The 21,341-nt window shown below is 40.3% G+C and overlaps 1 protein-coding gene across 2 annotated transcripts in view; it reads right to left on the bottom strand.

The window, feature by feature from the left end:
- Window positions 1–391: 391 nt before the first annotated feature.
- The window catches only part of LOC122214870 (basic immunoglobulin-like variable motif-containing protein), an 80,360-nt gene continuing 59,410 nt past the window's right edge, over window positions 392–21,341 (bottom strand). Inside the window, exons 6-15 of one of the 2 annotated variants that reach the window (XM_042930106.1) lie at window positions 20,067–20,210; window positions 18,078–18,285; window positions 16,554–17,654; window positions 12,934–13,181; window positions 9,795–9,914; window positions 9,414–9,627; window positions 8,507–8,651; window positions 4,101–4,301; window positions 2,904–2,988; window positions 392–1,192 (exon numbers count right to left, since the gene is read on the bottom strand). In XM_042930106.1, coding sequence (XP_042786040.1) covers window positions 602–1,192; window positions 2,904–2,988; window positions 4,101–4,301; window positions 8,507–8,651; window positions 9,414–9,627; window positions 9,795–9,914; window positions 12,934–13,181; window positions 16,554–17,654; window positions 18,078–18,285; window positions 20,067–20,210 — 3,057 coding nt within the window. In that variant the 3' untranslated portion in view covers window positions 392–601. The remainder of the gene's footprint in view (window positions 1,193–2,903; window positions 2,989–4,100; window positions 4,302–8,506; window positions 8,652–9,413; window positions 9,628–9,794; window positions 9,915–12,933; window positions 13,182–16,553; window positions 17,655–18,077; window positions 18,286–20,066; window positions 20,211–21,341) is intronic. The other variant, XM_042930112.1, reaches the window with a different exon arrangement.

Below are 21,341 nucleotides of genomic sequence, written 5' to 3'. Positions count from 1 at the left end.
ATCTTAAAAGAGAAACATTACGGTACAGAGGCTCCCGTATACAGTTAACACAGGGGAATCACGCACCCCATTCCAGCTTCCTCATTATTTTGCTAGAACCACAGCAAACATACTTTTCAAAGGATGTGGCAGCAAAGTGAGGTTCCCTCCTGCTATCCTCTTACATGGCCGCTGAGGAAAAAGGGGAAGGTGCAGAAAACAGGACTTCACGTAGTTGTGGGCAACTGCCACTGTTATGGAATAAGAAATAAGGAGATCTTTCTTCTCGTCTGGGTCGGAAAGTCAGGGGGAATGCATATAGACACTGACCACTGACCAACAGAAATCCCTTCCTTTCTGTCAATGCTGTCAGAAAGCATCAGACACCATATGATAATAGAAACATGAACAAAGACTATGAATACAAGGAAACACTCAATGACGTGGAAAACACTAGAAAAACATATCAGAAAACAAGTAACTGTCAAGCTCTGCATCCGTAGTTTTACAAACCACACAATAAAAAAATTGTGCAAATACTTTTAATTGTACTATTTCATCACAACAAATTCATTATGAGATGTTAAGTTGTACCCGATGGCGGAGAACACACTGGTTTAAATTAGCTTTTCCTCTTTCTCCCTCTGGTACCTCTCAGTTTGCCCTTTTTCTTCCCAAACACAGATCTGGCAGTCACCAGCACTGATGCTGTCCCTGCTCGGTCATCATCACTAGAGCTGCTGCTGGTCGAGTCTTCGTCGCGGACAGGAGCAGGGCGCCCTGCTCTTGGCAAAGCCGGACGGCTGATGGGGGGCTCCTCGGCTGCTTTCCCCCTTTGCAGGTTCACCGAAGATACACACTCAGCATCCTCCCCAGAAGACGCCCCGGATGACGGCGAGAGGCAGGTGCCCCCCAGAAACCCACCACATTTATTCACTTGCTTAGGATCTGAAAGCCTCTTTCTTTTCAGGTTTGATGACTCTTTCCGTTTATTTGCCATGCTTCTCTTCTGGGTTTTTCCTTGTGCCGTATCCGGGAACTCACAGTCTTTCTCCATGGCAACAGACACCGCTTCTATTTCACTGGCCTCTTCTTCTCTTTCTTTTCTCAGCATACATGTCACAGCTCTGTTAAGTCTCTGGCTCCTAATACCCTTAGCATCTCGTCTCTCCTGTTGAGCTAATCTAAAGAAAGAATCAATTCGGAGCTGTGTCTAAAAAAATGAAATGAAATAAAAAATCAGCCAAGGAGGTAAACTTTCTAAAGCAAATCAAAGAGTTCCACCTTGATCACCAGCTTCGGAGGGCTGTTTCAGAGAATATGAATTCATTCTCTCTCAAAAGCCAAATCTCTCCTACGTGATTTGCTGGAGATAGGTTTTATTTTTCTAGAGCATACTTAAAGCAGTACTTGTACCACCTCTGTCACCCCCAAGTCCCCCATACACAGCTCAAATAAGAACCCCCTTCCAAGGCACGTAATGAGACTGAAATATTTCTCAGTAGCCAAAAAGACCACCTCCTCCAGGAGCAACACAGTGTCACGGGTCTGTTTCCAAATTTCACTCTTCCTTTCTTTTGAACTCATCATCCTCATGCGATACACTGAGGAGACAACCTCACAGCATATTGGGAGTCGTAGGAAACAGGCATGTGTTTTGGTTAGCAACCCCTCTTCTAGGAGGACAGTTGCATTCGGGAAAAGTTATATGCCTAATGTTCATCACACCATTATTTAGGAAAACCTGAAAATGGAGGGCCTGCTAAGTAAACTCAACCAGTAAGTGAAATCTCTTCGATGAAATGCAATCTGGTCACTTGAAATTATGAAACCTACGCAATACAGAAAATAGTCCTCTGTTATTAAGTATGGGGGGAGTCAGATCTATCAGACTGCACTTATGTGTGACAATAAATCTATGTAGGAATGGGGGTGGGGGTGGGAATAAAAGAAAATAGACCTAAATGTTAACATCTGTGTCAGAGAAAGTAAATAATGGATAATTTTAATGCATTTTTTTCACTCTCTAATTTAGGGGAAATAAATTTATACTAACTTCTACAAGGTAAGGGAAAAAACATATTATAGTAAAATATATCTGAAATTAAGGAGTAATCAGTCACTAAGCCAAGAAGCTTTCCGAGTCTGTTGGCATACAACGTCTGTATTAGAGAGAGCCCTCAAATAAGCAACAGGAGACTCTTTCTGGAAAAGCATGTCAGTTTTATGTTGTGTTTTTTTGTTTTTTTTTTTTTTTTCAAAACTAACCGAGCTTGATGACAATAGATTTAAATATAAGTATCTTACAGGATATGGTCCCATACGTACAGGTAAACCATTCAGTAGAAATATTTTGGAGGTTGTTCCTGGGGTAGGAACAGTTTTCTGTATGGGTAGGAACATACTCACAGATGAGCAAGACACAATTATTTACCAACTAGGGAGAACTGAGGGACATACAAAGGCCTCGTTTCTCCTCAAAAATCTCTCCTGCCAACATGCCATAATGATGATGATTCACATATAGAATTAAGGAGCATTAGTACTTGAGAATTTAATGATCAGGATTGCTTTGGACTGGACACTTCCCCGACTTTTTAAAAATGAAAATAGCTCTGAAAAAGTAAAATATTCAACCATAAACACCTCAGTGTGTGATACATTATTAGACTGTTTTTTTCAAAGTCAGAATGAATAATGCAAAGACACCAAAGTCCAGCCCTAAGAGTGAAATTCAAAAATTAAGACAAAGTGCAGTTTTCTTTTTCTGTTTTCCTCTGTTCTCCTATCTAAAGCATAATAATTTTAAAATGGATGTCATATGCCCTAAGATAAAAGAGTAACTCATCTTTAACAGCTGCCACTCACAGCCTTCCTAAGTTCACTCCTCACCCTGAATTTAGGAAAAGAGCTGCCATGATTACCTGCTGGGCGTTCAGTTGCTTTAATACCGGAAACAGAGACTCATCTGTCTTTGTCCTGTTCCAGCCAAAATAACGCTGACAAAATATGCAGGCAGTTAAGGCTTCTACGTGTTTTTTAAATATATTTAAACAAGTGATAAATAAAAAGGTCCAAAGAACTCACCCTAATTCCATTCCCCAGATCTTAGAGATTTTCATATTTATAAGGAATAAAGTGGTAGAGAAAAGAATGACAATGACTTCAGTGTCCTCTAAGATAAGACATATCCAATTCTCATTTTAGGACATCAAAGACTCGTTACTATGGAAAACAGTTAACCTAGATTAAAAACAAGTTTCAGATATCATACATACGTCTTTGAGAGAAAAATATTGTAGTTAGACTAATACTGTTAAACATTTAAACACCTATCCAAATCATTATTTAAATATGCAGAAAGGAACATATAAATAATAATAAAAAACAAAACTACTAATCTTTTCTATTCTTTCAGAATGAATTAATACTTAGTTTGTGGTAGTATCTATGAATGCTTATCACTACTTATTTCAGGAAAGACCTTGTTTAACGCTAAAGAGATTATTCATGATAGCTAAAACACGGAAGCAACGCAAGTAGCCACCTATAGATGGACAGATAAGCAAAATGTGGGGCATCCACACAACAGAGTGTTATTCAGCCTTAAAAGGAAGGAAACTCTGACACGTGCTACAACATGGATGAACTTTGAAGACATTACGCTAAGTGACATAAGTCAGACACAAAAAGACCAATACTGTAGGATTCCTTAGTCAAGGAGGTCCTTAGTCAAAATCACAGAGACAGCCGACTGTGGTCACCAAGAGCTGAGTGGAGGCAGAAGGGGAGTTACTGTGTAATGGGGACAGGATTTCGGTTCTTTCCGGATGAAAACAATATGGGGGTAGATGGTGGGGATTGGTGCACAACAATGTGAATGTATTTAACGGCACTGATGGGTACACTTAAAATGTTAAGATGATAAATTCTGTACAGTGTATTTTACCACAAAAAAAAAAAAAAAGGAAAAGGAAAAATCCTAAGGAGAGAGAAAAAGGAGCATCTTAGATAGACAGAATGTTAAGAAAAAGCGGATCCTAGTGCATGTTCCCTCAGTTGCAAACGGAAACACATACTTGGCTCAGCGTTCCTTTATATTTTAAGAAGTAAAAGGATATTCTCTAATTTTGTCGAGATCTGGCTTCCCCCACAGAAATGACCCCCTGGAGTCATCCACCACAGGTTTGAGGTAAGCGTCTGCCACAGCTGGGTTGGGAAAGCCAGGTGTGAGTTGCAGCTTCCGTAATTTTTTTTTCACTTTGGTGTCATAAGGGTCAGGTCTTATCTTCTTACTTTTTTGAGCTTCATGCCACCACTCTCTGGAAGGCAAAGGAGACAGACCACGACATTATAGTGGAAACGCTGCAGATACAGGCCTATACTTAGATAGAAGACGCAACGTCAAGTCCCGACTCCAGAACAAATCCTAAGACCCACAGAGAACAACTTCATCATTTTTAATGTTCTTCACCACAACATGTAACGATGGCAAACACTGACTGAAAGCCTACCGTGCCTGGCACCGTGTTAGCTCTTCTACACGCCGTATATCACACGACCACAGTCCGACCACTGTCCTCACATCACAGATGAAGAGCTGAATGCCAGCAGAAGTCACTACCTGCTCAAGATTTCACAGCTGGGACTGGGAGGGTCAGAACCTGAGGATCTCCCTCCAGAGCCCACAGCTTCTCTGGGTCTCTTTCTTGCAGTAAAATGAAGTCAACTGTATCATTTACCTCAAACCAACTATAGTAACAGACCCAAGAATATTTAAGAATATGTAAAAATGCCAAGAACATGTTAAATTTTTAAAAATGCAGAACATGACTCTATATAAAGTATAACATCAATTTTGGGGAAAATGCATATATGTGAGAAAGAGAAAACATAAGCAAGCCAATTTAAAATAAGAAAAACAGTAACAACTATTATTTTACTGTGGGCTAGGCAATGTTCTTTTTTTTTTTTTTTTAATTTTTTTTTTTTCAACGTTTTTTATTTATTTTTGGGACAGAGAGAGACAGAGCATGAACGGGGGAGGGGCAGAGAGAGAGGGAGACACAGAATCAGAAACGGGCTCCAGGCTCCGAGCCATCAGCCCAGAGCCTGACGCGGGGCTCGAACTCACGGACCGCGAGATCGTGACCTGGCTGAAGTCGGACGCTTAACCGACTGCGCCACCCAGGCGCCCCATAGGCAATGTTCTAAGCAAGGACAGAGCTGTTCATTTTCTTCTTCATGTTTTATTCCTTCCTCAGTTTTTCCATCGTGACCATAAATTACCATGGCAAGTTCAAGACAGCCACACGTTCCGTGACTCTCCTGCCATCCAGAAGTGGCTTGGCATCCCTTCCCTCGAGCCGGGTGGGCTCTGTGACCAAGGAAGTGATGCTGGGCCAGGTCTTCAGGGGCTGCAGTTTCCACATCCCGGCCCTGAGAATATCTGCCTCGGAAGCAGCCGACATGCTGTGAGGAAGCGCCCGCTAGTGAGGAGGTCCAGACGGACAGGGTCCACCATTCTGGCTGGGCTCCCGGCTGACAGTCAGCACCACTGGCCAGATCTGTGGCTCCAACTCCAGTGGATCCTCTAGCCCAGCGGAGCGGCCCCCGACACACATGGAACCCAACAAGACACGTCCACACAGCCTCACCAAACTGCAGATTCATGGGCAAAATCAATGGCTGCTGCTGTCTGAAGCCGCTGAGGTTTAACGTATTTCATAATATAGCAAGAGATAACCAGAAAAATTTATACAATTAGGAAACACGAATGGCATAAAGTTAAAATAAAAACATAAAGATAACCCTCACCAATCTATACATTCAATGGAACTTAAAAAAAACAAAACCTCTATCTCATGTTCCACTGCTTAACATGCTTACTAGTATCAGAAACTAACTCAGGTCTGCTCTCAGCCAGCCCCACCTCACCGATGCAGGAGCGCCATCTAGTGTTACAAAAGACTAACTGCAGTCTTCGTTGCAGGGCCAAAAGGAAAAAGGAAAAAAGAATACCGTTTCCAAGAGTGCACTAAGGGAATACCTGTAATTCTTCCCCACTCTTTTGAATTTTCACCTTTGAGATAAGTAATTCGGATTGTCCGCTAGGAGGAGCAGCACAACACGCTGAGCACTCCTCACAAGAAACAATCACCCCTCTGAAAGCAAGAGGGCCAGGCACTCACATAAAGATGCAAGAGAGTCGGCCAATCAGCCCTGCAGGCGGAAGCGACTGTGGTAAGACTGAAGGGTCTGGGCCCGGGCCAGGTCAGCGGGGTGGACTGCTGTTCTCTGGCCCTGCTCTTTCGGGGCTCTTTGGGCCCAGTGTTTTCAGACCTCATTTTCCCCCAAGCATCCAAAATGTTCTGTGAAATATCCCCCAGTTTAAATGTTGGTAGCCAATTCAAAATTAGAGCCCCTCTTTCGTGGTTGGCCAAACCACGCACAGCTGGGCTGAACTCGGCAGGCGAGCCCAGAGCAGCTCCACCTTACAGGGGTGGAGGGTGACTGGCCAGGGCCCGCTTGGGAGAAAGGGAACGCAGAAATGAAAGCAAGGCAACGTCCTCAATTTTACTGCTCTTCAGCTTCTCTTCCTGCTCTTTAACTCCACATTGGCCTTAACGCTGCCCAGCCAGGCACAGCGAAGGCTGCTCCTCTCTGCCATCGACCAGCTAGACAAGCAAACCAGAAACGGCTAAAGTGGACTCTGAAAATGTACACCATTCAACTGACAACAAACAAGCAAAATTTACTGAGAGAGAAAAACTGGCATAAATAGGCATTCACTGTATCAGAAATTCAAATTTTCACCAACAAAAAAAAATTGGGATATCAAATTGAAAACCCAAATACCATTTTTACTTATCCTAAAATAATTAGGTAAGAACCCAAATATATGTCTATAAAGACACTCAAATCATGTTTGTTTAGACTTAAAAAAAATAAAAATAACAACCAGCTTCTGATTAAATTAATTAATCATGATACATCAAGACTACCACAGAGTCATTAAAAACTGATACTTGGGGCACCCATGTGGCTCAATCAGTTAAACGTCCAAGTCTTGATTTCCGCTCAGGTAATGATCTCACGGTCGTGAAATTGAGACCCGCATCAGGTTCTGCACTGGGCATGAAGCCTGCTTAAGATTCTCTCTCTCCCTCTGCCCCTCTCCCCTGCTCGTGCTCTCTCTCTCTCCGAAAAAATGTTTATTAAAAAAACTAAAAACTAAAAATTTTAAAAAGACCCTGATAATAACCTATACATTGTAAAAGGTAGATGAAATCATCCCATTCTTATAAAAAGAAATAATACACACTTATATGAGTACACATGTATGTATGTTTGTATACAATGAATAGAGTATACTGTGCATAGAAAAGTCTAAAATTATATAAATCAAAATATTAACTGTAACCATTGCTTTAATTCATGTCATAATCTTTCTATTATTTGTATAATAAAGTTATTTGCAGTTTTTCAAGTTACTGATATACCATGACCTACAAGCTACCTAGTAAGTGACTTCCAGTATATTATTTCCTCAATAATATGCAAATTATGAAGACAGAAATAAAGAAAGCATAAAATACATACATTGATATGTATGCTACAGCTGGAGTACAGCGAATATTAAAACCATTTCTGTATTTAAGTTTTAATTTTAATCACTGATCCTTTAGAGAAGAACATCTGAGCATTTTTCAGACACAGGAGGCACATCTGGAAAGAACTCTAAAGAATCATTAAGTCAACTACTACCAAACAGTATCTCATGACAAGGTGGTGGTTAGAAAATGTCATCACAACGTCACAAATAAACTACAAGCCACTGAACTGTGAAATTTATGGTATATGACTTACATTCCATTTTTTTTTAAATGCGATCAATGACTAACCTGAAAGAAAGAAGGACTTTCACAGACATCGTCCTAACTACCATCTCAGTACCCGAAGGACAACACAACTTGGGCTCTGGCTGGAAGGCAGCCCCACCAGGGGACGCACCTGAGTACACTCAGCAAGAAGGACAGCAGGGCCCAATACAAAGTTCTCAGCATCCTATTTCCATGCCTTCTCTGCCTGACTGTTCAGAACACCTGACACACACAAGTACAGGTACATGTTTGTTTCTCTTCTTCCCCAAGAGCATGGGGCTCCGTGAGAGCGCAGTGGAGACTTAGTTATCACTCCTACCCCAGTCTTGCAGGCTGTCTGACACACAGTCCCTACTAAATAAATATCTGAATGAATGAAACAGAATTTCTACTTGCCTATGAAATCCCATAGGCCTGGCTATGTACCCCTGAACTAGGATAAGCCTGGTGTCTCTAAAAACATTGTCTCTGATTTCATTGAACTATAGAAAAGGGAAAACAAGTTTAGTAACCCAATCTATTCCTCCTTCTGTTTTCCCAATGAACAGTGATTTGTAACAGTTCATGATGTAAATAATAGTTCTGTTTGTTACACTGGGTATTTACATAAACATCTGAATTAAAGAAATTAACAAAGAACTTACGAGAATTTTAGGAGAGGTTCCAGGCCATGTCCAGGGAATTCATTGAGAATTTCCATGGCTGTAACACAACCTACAGTTGGTATTCCTTCTGTATAATCACTTCCAAGCAAATAGGCCAAATTTATTAATTTATTCCGGTCTAATCCTATAAAAGTAAAAATCATTTTATATTTTTAACATTTTTACTAGAACACACCAAGCAAGCCTCTGCCTCAGGGCCTTTGCACTCTCTAGGGCCTTTGTCAGACACGCTCATCCCTAAGGTATGTACAACACTCACTACCTCTTTTTTTTAGGTCCTAGCCCAAAAGCTACCTATTAGTAGTCTTTCCTTAGCACAACTCTGTATACGACAGCACACACACTTCCTGTGCCTATAAGTCACCCTCTCCTCTTTTACAGCTTTATTTTTATATATGGTACTTATGTCGAATTATGGTTTACACTTATCATCTGTTTCTCCTACCAGACTTTCATTCTCCGCTGTTTCCCCACTGCCAAGGACAATACCTGGCATAGAGGAATTGATATATATTTGTTAAATAAATGGGAAAAGGAAGAATCACTGCCAGAAAAGCCAACAGAGGGCCAAGAAGCTCACGACTCCAGCAGGAGTGACTCCCCCCTGCCTCCCCATCTCTACCACCTTTGGTTTACTCTGGAGACCTCAGGTAACCAGTCAAAGTCTAAGCAGGTCAGGGAATTAAAAATGCAGAACATGCCTAAACATTACTAGGGTTTTAATTCTTAATTCTAATTTAAAAATCCTATTCCTCTATATAAGCAAAAGATCACTTACATGAAAACTTGTATAGACCAACCATTTCCATTAATACATCAAATTAGTTCTTTGGACAGGAAAAAATTCATAATACAAATTCAAAGTAATCATACTCTGAAGTCTTACCAAGTTGGTTGTGAAAGTCCACATACTGGTAATATTCTACAAACTTGTTTTTATTAAAAAAGTTTTTATAGACATGCCGTGCTCCAAACAGCCAAATATCACTGTCATCAGTGATTGTTCCAGAAGTTTGATCAGTCAAATCCAGGATGGCGCACTGAGCCTCTGCTTCCATGGGAGCCTCAATGTAGGGAATCCCAAACAGGCGAAGAAGTTCCTGAGGAGTTACAGACACGCAATCACCCCTGTGGAATGCAGGACCTGGCCGTGACCAGAAATGGGAGCAGTGTGTAAACATTTCACTTACTGCATTCCCTTGGGGAATCCGATTAAGTACAAGCAGCGCTATGTACCATTAAAGGAGGCTTGAGCTGGTACACCTACCTGGCTTTCCAGGAACATCTGCCCTGTCACAGTAGCAGCAATCCGTTCTTGCTGCTGTTTTTGTGCTTTCAGTGAATTCTGTTGTTCTAACAGGTTGCTCTCCAGAGTTTCCAGTTCCTCCTATAAAATAATTTCATCTGTAGATAATTATATTAATAATCCAATTAAACTCATGTCTTACAAAAAGCTTGCATTTAGTCTGAGTAAATTACCAAATAAGCTCTCTTCCTTATGAAGTTTTCCACTTGGATTTCTGAGTAAGTCTAATTTCTTTAGAGTTCCCTCACTAAATCACACGGAAGTGGAGACCATCCCAGACAGCAACCTACACAAAAGAGGAGCCATCAGCAAGAACAAGATGTATGCAAATAGAAACTGCGCGTAAAGAAACTGTGGTATAGGGGGGCCTGGCTGGCTCAGCCAATAGAGCATGGGATTCTTGATCTTAGGGTTGTGAGTTCAAGCCCCAAGTTGAGTGTAGAGATTACTTAAAAGCAAAATCTTTTTAAAAAAGAAAGAAAGCAAACTGTGTTATACATGCATACAATGAAAATACTATTCAGCCATAAAAAAACAATGAAATCTTGCCTTTTGTGACAACATGGATGGACCTTGAGGGCATTATGCTAGTAAAATAAATTAGAGAAAGACAATTACCACATGATCTTTCTTACAGGTGGAATCTAAAAAAATTTTTTTAATTAAAAAGATTTTAATAGGTTGTAGATACAGAGAATAAATTGGTGGTTGCTGGGGAGGCTGGGGAGGGGGAGAAATGGGTAAACTGTTGAGTTTTGGGTTTTTGAGTTTAAACAAATTGAATTAAAAGTCTGATGGGTCCTCAAAAGATTAAACACAGTTACCCTGTGACCCAGCAATTCTATTCCCTAGGTGTGGACCAAAGAGAAATGAAGACATACATCCTCACAAAAACCTATACATGGAAGTTTATAACAACATTTTTCATAATAGCCAAAAAAGTATAAACAACCCAAATGTCCACCAAATGATGAACGAATAAAATGTGGTATGTATCCATACAGTGGAATACTATTTGGCAATAAAAAGAAATAAAGTCCTGGGGCACCTGGGTGGCTCAGCCAGTTAAACGTCCAACTCTTGATTTCAGCTCAGGTCCTGATCTCTCGGTTTGTGAGTTAGAGCCCTGCATCCAGCTCTGCACTGACAATGCAGAGCCTGCTTGGGATTCATTCTCTCTCTCTCTCTCCCTCTCTCTCTCTCTCTCAGTCTCTGCTGCTCCCAGCTCACTCGTGCATGTGCATGCTCTCTCTCTCTCCCAAAATAAATAAATAAACTTAAAAAAAATTTTTTTTAATTAAAAAAAAAAAAAGTACTAACACATGCTATAACATGGATGGACCTTGAAAACATTCTGCTAAATGAATGGAGCCAGAAACAAAAGGCACAAGTTGTATGCTCCCATTTATCTGGAATTTCCAGAAAAGACAAATCCACAGAGACAGAAAGTCGATGAGTGGACCACTGATGAGTGGTTCCCAGGGGCTGAGGGAAGACATGGGGTATGACTGCTAATCAGTACAAGGCTTCTTTTTGGGGTGATGCACAGGTTCTAAAACTGTGATGATTACATAACTGTGAATACACTAAAAGCTATAAACTGTAAAAACTAAAATCAATTTCTATAACATCAAAAATATGAAATACTTGGAGATGAATCTGACAAAGGATATGTAAGAGTTATACAAGGAAAACTGTAAAACACTGCTGAGAAAACTGCAAAAGATCTAAGTGAATCAAGATATATCCTGTGTTCACTGATCAGAAGATACAGTGTTGCTAAGATGCTAATTCTCCCCAAATCGATCTGTGTATTCAACGCAATCTCATCAAAACTGAGAAGCTAATTCTAAAATTTATGTGGAAATGCATAGAATTTATTACAGTGAAGCAACTTTGAAAAAACAAAGTCAGAAGACTCAACTTCACATTGCCTCAAAATTTGTGATGTTTTAGTTGATTTTGGTATATCATTCAAGGCACCAAAGCTCTTTTATTTTTCTAGCACCACTGAAAAGACTATCCTTTCTCCATCCAACTGCCTTTGTAGCATTGTTGAAAATCTGTTGTCCATACACGCACAGATCTATTTCTGTACTTTCTATTAAGTTCTGTTGATCTATGTGTCTACCTTTATGCCAAGAGTAAACTGTCTTGATTATTGTTGCTTGGTTCTGTTGCTGGACTCTAGTTTGTTCTACTGATCTATGTATCTACCCTTTAGCCAATATAATACTGTCCTGATTACTGTAGCTTTATAGTAAATCCTGATATCAAGTAGTATAAGTCCTCCAATTTTTTTCTTTTTCAAAATTGTTTTGAGTACTCTAGTTTCGTTGCTTTTGCGCATAAATTTTAGAATAAGCTTGTTAATATCCAACAAAAATTTCTGTTGGGTTTTACTGGAATTCCATTAATCTATGGATCAGTTTGGGGAGAACTGGAATCTTAATGATATTGAGTCTTCCCATCCAAAACTACATGTATTTAGGTCTTCCCTGATTTCTATCATTAGTGTTTGCAGTTTTGAACGTTATCTTTCACATATGTTATAAGCTGCACACACAGTATTTTATGCTTTTAGGTGCTACTGTATGTGGTTCTTGCTGTGGACTGAATTGTGTTCCCCCAAATTTCACATGTTAAAGCCCTAACCCCAGATGTGACTGCATCTGGAGATAGTATCTTCAGGAGATAATTAAGGTTAAATGAGGTCATAAAGGTGGAGCCCTAATCTGATAGGACTGTAGCCTTAGAAAAAGAGGTATCTCCTTCCCTCTCTCCCTACCCTCTTCCTCCCCTCCTCTACCAGCCCCCTCCCGCACCCCACTCCACCCGTACCATGTGAGGACATGGCAAGAAGGCAGCCATCTACAAGCCAGAAAAAGAGCTCTCACCAGGAACCAACAATAGCCTGCACCTTGATCTTAGACTTCCCAATCACCAGAAGTATGAAAAAATAAGTTTGTTATTTAAGGGGAAAAAAAAAAAAGCATGCAAATAGCTAATAAATGTTCATCCAGTAACTCCTTAAAGCTCAAAAGCTGTTTAACTTGGCTCTTTCTTAGCAATAAGCTAAAACTCAATGTCATATTATTACCAAATTAATATCTTGCCATTCATTGAGTGAACTGTCTGCATCTTTTTCAGCTTCGTCGCGTGGCTCAATATCCAAGGCCTCACTTCCAGAGTTGTGTCTTAGGGGGCCCTCGGAGTCACCAGTGGCTTCTTCCTTCTCAGTTCCTACTGGTTCCTCTTCATCTTGTTCAGAGGGAGGTCTGGAAGCTTCATGTGACTCAGCTTGAAGTTCATCACTACTAGGTACACTCTGGACCTCAATGAAACTTCCTGGACCAAAATGAACAAGATCACTTTATTTATAAGTGAAACATTAAAACTATCCTGAAATCATCAAGAGCTTTCCAAAGTATCCTTAAAAATGTTTCACGGTGGGACACCTGGGTGGTTCAGTTGGTTAAGTGTCCAACTCTTGATTTCGGCTCAGATCATGATCTCACAGTTTGAATTCAAGCCCCGCTTGGGATTCTCTCTCTCCCTCTCTCTCTGCCCCTCCCCTGCTCGTGCTATCTCTCTCTCTCAAAATAAATAAATAAGCAAAAAAATTTTATAAAAAAATGTTTTACTCTCAAAAGATTTGAATTTAATAGAAAACATGTAACAATAACATATTACTATTAAATATATTTAATAATAAATATCTATAACTTCACAATAAGCCTTTTCCATTAGGTAAACTGGCACTGCCTTTGAAGTTAGGAACCAAGCTTTCAAAGATTTGCATATAAGCTTTATGCAAATATGCTAAGTTAACTAATATTGTTTTAAAGTTCACAAAAGGGTATAATCAGAGATGTAAACAATCATGTAGGTTGTTAAATATGTTTTCATGCTACTTCACTAGAACATAGCAAAGAATGAAGCTGTGACTTAGCGGAAAGAATCCTGGATAAGTACTCAGGGGAAATAGCTCTTCTCTTACACTTGCCTTCCCTCCTCTCTTGTGTCTTTTCTTTTCTGTGAAAAAAATTGATTCCCTTCCTTCCCTTCAGGTGGAGGAGGCTGGATTTCAGGATGCAATCAGGACAGAGTGGGCTGGAGATCCCAGAGTGGGGACTGGAGCCAAGAAGACAGCCAGGACCAAGGAGGACACCAATGGGATCAGATGGTTACAAACCGAGAGAGAACAAGCAATTGGTTAATGTATTAAGGACAATAGGAGTCAGGTTTTTCACTGTTTGGAAAAGAAATTAGAACAAAGGTGGAAGCTAATATGAAATCTGTAATATTGAATTGGACTGCAGATACTACTATGAACTTACAGATTTGTACATGTGTAATTCATACTTATTTGTAGAGAAATAAATATAGATGGGTGTGTGCACGTTTGTGTGTGTATACATAAATATATTTCCTGGCTTTGTCCCTGAGAGGGCCTGAAGCAATGACACCCCAGTAACGGTGAACACACTCAGTGTCCAGACCTTGGTTTCCAAACATCATGCTCCATTACAAGGACTAGGGCTCTTTGGTGAACTGCTTGGACCCAGGGACAGGACAGGGCAGGATAAGTAGAAAAGAAATCTGGAATATCTTGACCAGAAAGTAAAGAAATGCTCAAAATATAATGGGGAATTGTCCAAAGTCACAGGAGCCAGCCTAAAGGGGCCCACACTGGCCAAAGCTGGGACAATTCCAGAAATAAAGTACGACAGCATCATAAATCACAATAATCATAATAAAGTAAGAATTCTTGGGTCCACATTGATATAAAAAAATAATAAATGGGGAAAGGGGGGAAATCTTCCTTACAGAAGGATGTAAACCAAAAAATACATAAGGAACAATGAACTAAAACACTACCATTTGGCAAGAAGCCTTGGGTGGCTCAGTCGGTTGGTCATCCAGCTCTTGATTTCAGCTCAGGTCATGATCTCAGTTGCAAGATCGAGCCCACAGCAGGCTCTGAGCTGGCCATTGAGCCTGCTCAAGGTTCTCTCTTGCTCTCTCTGCCCCTTCCTGGCTGGCACACTCACGCACTCTTTCTCTCTTTCAAAAAAAAAAAAAAAAACCCTACCATTTGGCAACATGATAGTAATCAAAGGTTTGTTCAGAAACAGCATATTTACACAGCCTCAAAAATTCCTTTCCATAAAATACTAATTATAAGGAAGAAACAGTATCTTTAGAATGAAACTCAGCAGACACCAGGAAAAAAGTTACCTTGTGTATGTGTAGAGTCAATTCTCGCTATTCATCGCAGTATGTTCGATAAAGTCACTGCAAACTCCTAATCCATGAATAGTCATTGTTCACAGAGTAAATATATTTATAATCTCAAATCCTAATAACAACGTATCTTGGTAAATTCTGTTTTCTTTATCTTACAAACGAGGAAATGAGGTTTAGGAGTGTTAAGAGACTTGCCTGAGGCTGCCCCACTAACAGGTGCCAAAACTGGGATTCAAACCCCATCCAACTAGACCCTGAGCCAGAGCTTTTGGTCTACACTTCCCTGCTCCCTTCCATATTCACGCTATGGTCACCTCTGTAGGACAGCTGAAATAAGAAGGCACAGTGACATCTTGTTCAACCTTAGCTGGGAACGGAATGGCAATTCTAACTTTTAGCCACTTTATTCAGGTCCAGGAATGACCACAAAGACACTACTGATAAGTATTGATTCTGCGTTACAAATAAATTTTAGTAAGTAGGCAACTTCACAGATAAAAACCTGTGAATAATGAGGATCGGCCATACATGGGGCACCTGGGTGACTCAGTCAGTTAAGCGTCCGACTTCAGCTGAGGTCATGATCTCATGATTCATGGGTTCAAGCCCCATGTCTGGCTGTGCACTGACAGTGCAGAGCCTGGAGCCTGCTTCAGATTCTGTGTCTCCCTCTCTCACTCTGCCCCTCCCTTCCTTGTGCGCTCTCTCTCTCTCTCTCTCTCTCTGAAAAAATAAACATTTTTAAAAAATGAGGATAGCCATATAGAAGTCTATGTACATATAAATGTATATAAACAAAGAGATATGATAAAGCAAATGTGGTAAAATGCTAGCCACTGAGGTACTGGGTAAAGGAACTAAGATGTTTTGTAATGTCTTTCAATTTTATTAAGTGTGTTATTATTTCAAAACAAGAAGTTATAAAAAACTAAAAGACTCACCTTTACCTTTTCCAACTAAGGTACTCCCTCCTTTTATATTTTAATTTTTTTAATTTTTTAATGTTTTTTATTTATTTTTGAGAGAGACAGACAGACAAGAGTACAAGGGGATGGGGCAGAGAGAGAATAGAAGACACAGAATCCAAAGCAGGCTCCAGGCTCCCAGCTGTCAGCACAGAGCTCAATGCAGGGCTCGAACCCACGAAACATAAGATCATGACCTGAGCCGAAGTCGAACTCTTAACCAACTGGGACCCCAGGTCTCCCTTTAATTTTTTTTTAATGTTTATTTATTTTTGAGAGAGAGAGAAAGAGAGAGAGAGACAGAGCGTGAGCAGGGGACTCCTTCCTTTTAAAAACAACAACAGAAAGAACCAACTTTGTGTCCTTGGCAAAGTCATTTCACCTTTCTGGGTCCCTAGTTCATCACCAGAACAAAGCGGGAGCGAGACTACACTAAAGGATCCCTCGGCTCCTGCAGATGAGAAACCCTGCAGTTCCGAATCTCTGAAACAGCACAAGCACCTACCGTCAGATTCACTTTCTTCAGAGTCGATTTCCATTGGCTCCGTGGACTTTGGAACTGAAATGAAGTCCTGGTCTGCAGATTCCACTGGGTTCTTGGCTGCAGATTCTTGGACGGTTTTCAGGAAATTCTCATTCTCTTTAGCATCAAACAATCCCACATCTTCCAAGTTCCTTTTTGCCTCTGAAGGGACAATTTGTGTATTACTCGTTTCGTGAAAAATGACAGTGCCAGTGATTTTAGAAAGAGGACTTTTTTCACATTCTGCTTCGTCCTCACTTGAAAGAACAGAGGAAACATATTTTCTGCCCGATGGACAAAGGTCTGGTTGCAGCTCAGACACTTTGGCATATGTTTCATCCCTCAATACAGAACTCGAACTTGTCGGAGGTGTTGGAGTCCCTTCTCCTCCACTCTGGAGTCCGGGTGCATCGCTGTGTCTCTTCACTGTGCTTTCTGAAGGAACTGGATCTTTTCTACCCTTAACTGCGGACTCATCACTTGTCTGAAAGGCTGTGTTCGCCACAGTGAACCTCGGTGACATTTCTTCTTCTGGAACACGAGATTCGCTGACGGGCTGTGACACATGAGCCGAGTCTGCCAGCCTCTGGCCACTGTCAAGGCTGGTGTCGCACTCCTGTGCAGAGTTCACACAGGCCAGGTGGGGTCCTGCTGGCAACAGCATTCCTTTTCCATCAACTTCCTTAAGGCCTTCATCAGTTTCCTCATCAGAACCCTCCTCAGGCGGCTTTTTCACTCCTGACGCTCCCGTCTGCACATCGTTTCCTGCGTGCATTTCCATGTCTTCATCGTCGTCGTCAAGAGCCTTCTGAATAGCTAAGAGAGTGAGCGGTGACATGGGTACGTTCTCCCCATCAGACTGCCTTCGGCCCTTGCTCTCCCACTCCTCCTCCGAGCTGCCCCCCAGCACGGCAGCTTGCACAGCCAGGGACGTTCTTGGAGGAGGAGGGGTGGTGGCAGGCTCTTCCTGTGGCTTTGGTTTTCCACATGGAGAGGACTTCACGTCAAAAGACTTGCTCTGCATTTCACTGGAAGAAGGAAGAACCTCTGAACCCACCCCTGCAGCTTTCTTAGCTTGAATACCTGAGGAAGAATTAAAACACTTCTCATTACGTAGTTTTACAGTAAGACACTATACCTCTAGTATGATGAATAAAACAACGCTGCTTCTCATAAATGAAGTTACAATTTTTCATTTAATCAGCACTGAGTTAATTTATTAATTTTAAAGTGGGCTGGTACATGAACACTGAATAACGTATAGGACTGCTGGATCGCTATAACATACCCCTGAAATGAATATAACATTGTATGTTAATTATACTGGAATTAAATGTTAAAGCAGTAAATTACAAGCATAAAAATAAAAAGGGTTGGTACAACAGTAGGTAATCCATTAACAACTACATACATTTATTACTGCACAAGTAGAGTCTAGTTCATAGAATTCAGAAACACGATAGATTTTTGGTTTCCAACCATCAGGTAAGTGATGGTGCCTGATACCTCTTATCAAGATGTAATGTGAAGTGTCTTCAGAGACCACTCTCCTCGACTCCACCTCCTTCAAAAAGCCCCCTTCCTCTTCGTATTGTCTTTGGATTTGTCCGGACTGTTGCTGATTCATTTCCCTTTGGACATTTTCTATGTGTTGGTTTAGATAGTTTTTTTTAAGCAAGCCTTTGAGCTGGTACTGTGAAAAGTCATTAGACTCCTAAAAGAAAATAAATAAATATAATGATTCTTTTGTATTAAATACAGATAATATTCCCACATTTCCATCCCTTTCCCCAAAAGGGGACAAAAAGCAATTGACTTTTCCCACTGGTGATATTTTTGTATTATAAAAGTAAAATTTGAATACTAGCAAAAAAACTATAACTGCCTTATTAAAAAAAAATCTTTAAAACAGAAAGAACTGGGCAAAAGAAATCACGAATACTGTTTATGACTTAATGATTTACTCAAAAAACATTTATTGAGCATGTAATGCATGCCAGGCACTGTGACATTTTGATTACGGCTTAATAGATAGGCAACCTTCCAGAATGCAAGTAAGGTGCCTAGCACGGTCCCTGACCTATAAAAGACACCAAATAAATCACAACAGCCACAGTTATTAATGATAAGTTAACATTTATAAAGCAATTCCTGGGAAGGCATTCTTCTAAGAGCTTTTATGTGTCATCCCATATTATTTCCAACCACCCCACAAGACACATGCCATTATCTCCATTTACAGATGAAGAAGCTGAGACAAACATGTTAACTAACCTCCCTAGAGTTGCAAGGCTAGTAAGTGGTAGATACGGGATCAAAAACAGGTTGCCAACTTTATATTGCTTCTATTACTATTATGTTATTATTTACCATCATTACTATTACCAATATTGCATTTGCCCAATATACAGATTATACAAAGGTCCCACCTGGCTGACCTAGCACTTCCCTTTGCTATCAGAAGCACAGATTCAATGGGCGGCTGAGCCACACTACCCTCCCATCTACAGACCCCAAGCTCCATTGTGGCAGGAAGAGAACAAAGGGGAGAAAATCATTAAGGACCGTCTCCCTTCTTCCCATGTCTTCCCACCATTGTTTACATAACCCAAACTGTATCTCCTCAAAGGCCAGCCAGAGATCTTTTCACACTTAAGAAATAAAGTACTTGATACACAGACTGAGCCTGGATTTTTCCCCTGAAATGAAAATAAATTTACTCCTAACCTTTGTATATCATTTCTGTGTACCTTCATATTTTCCTATGTTCACATACTTCATGGAAAAACAAAGAAGTGATAGGGAAAGAAAGAGCGCCTGTCTGCCTTTTGCATATTTTTGGTATCAATTTAAGAAGTGTTCAAAAGTCTGTAGAAAAAAAAAAATACTACATCCATTCATCAGGAATAATGCTGCTGCAAAATGCATATTCTGTCCTCCAGTGAGTTAGAGAATGATGTGAGAAATCATAGGTAGTAGCAGTAGAAAGGGAAACAAAGCTCATTTGCCCACTAAAGGCAGTAGTAACTTCTGGTGTAGCATGACCAGGAGACAAGCTTGACCCCAACTACGCACACCACCTGCTCCAGGTTTCTGTGGGTGTAGAGCCAGCACAGATGCTCCAAGCTACGGACTGAACCACTACTGAACACTTATTATGTGAAAGATACCGACATAGGTGCTGAAATTACAGAAGTGAGCACGACAGGCACATGTGAATGCTCAGAACCAGAAAGAAACATTACAGGGTGTTACGAGAAGACAGAGCAGGAGGCAAGACTTGGTCTTAAACGGTAAGTCAAAAGGCTTCTTTGAAGAAGTGTGTCTAAGTTCACTTATAAACATATGATGCTTCCTAGGATCTCGGAGACACAAATGCTGTTTACTAGAAGCAGATATTATATAAGTAATGCTTATCAATTTCCACTTTTTTCTAATGAAAAATCTTGCTGAAGTTCTTAATCGTAAGCATGGATATACTGTTGTATATTTCACCTCTGGCATTGCTTCAAATAATGTTCTTCTTCGCTTGGTAAATTCTTTCATATCAGTCAAGATTTCATGCTTTATTTCAAGAGGCAAGCTGCTGAAGTCTTCAGATTCAATATCTATCGCATGAGGATTATGAAAGAACTCTTCCTGTAAAGAGTAAAACATAACACCGTGAAATTTACATTTCATACACTTAATTCTATTTATCCTGAGAGATATTTATTGCACTTACAAACATAGTTCTACATAATCTACAACAGACTAAACACAGTTGTACATAATCTGCACTAGGTACCAGTGAATAGACAGATTAAGGAATACAGCCATTCACTCACAGATTCATCCAGTAGAAAAAATACTTACCAGACACCCCTAATGTACCAGACACTGTTCTGGGTGCTAGGGTATTATGCAGCTCATGCCAGATAAAGTCCCTACTCTTAGGAGTGAACTAAAGACTTAATAATGAAATAAATAAATAAGTGAATGAACAAGACAATAAAGCAGGTTAATCTGATTAAGAGAGTTGATTAGGAGAACAGGAAGAGAAAAAACATTTACTGGTAGACAGAAAAGACCTCATTAAAAAATGACCTGTGAGCAGGGACTCGAAAGACACCAACAAGCCTGATCAGGACATCCCAGGCTGCAGGAACAGCAAGTACAAAGGCCCTAAGGCAGGGATGAGCCTTTGATCTTTAAACATTATTTGTAACTCCCTTAATTAGATTAGTTTTGCTTTGGTCTTAACCTATGATCAAAAGTGAAATAAAAAGTGAAAAATTCACAGACATGAAAAAGTATAAAACTTTTCTAAATTTTAACTAATTACCAAAAGTGCTTTAAAACTCTTCTATAAAGAAAATAAAATAATACAGTTAGCTTTCCTGTATGTAGGCATGGTGTATTGTGTATGTCCAAAGCAGCCAGCACTGAGGACAGGCCAGTCATGCTCACAACACCCATGCTTTTCCCTCAGTAATGTTCCCAGCAGCCCTCTGAAGAAGCATCATTATTATTTTTCCTCTACAAAAAAAGAAAGAAAAGCAAACCAGCCAGCCAGCCTTGGAGAAGTTACTATGTCTAAGATCACACAGCTAGTGAACAGGAGGGCCCACATTTAAATGCAGGACTTTCTGACCACAGTGCTCATGTCTTCACCAAGACTGCGATCTTTCACTACATTAATAATGCAGAACCTCTACAAGTTGAGGGATCCTGAGCCTGAGGTTTTAGCTCAAAGGTCTTTTTCCAGATGTACCAAAACAAGAGGAACAT

This window comes from Panthera leo, chromosome A1 (genome assembly GCF_018350215.1).
Source record: "Panthera leo isolate Ple1 chromosome A1, P.leo_Ple1_pat1.1, whole genome shotgun sequence".
In the NCBI taxonomy this organism is placed as follows: domain Eukaryota; kingdom Metazoa; phylum Chordata; class Mammalia; order Carnivora; family Felidae; genus Panthera; species Panthera leo.
The sequence above is the reverse complement of the archived record's forward strand: the minus strand, read 5'-3'. Positions and strand labels throughout refer to the sequence as shown.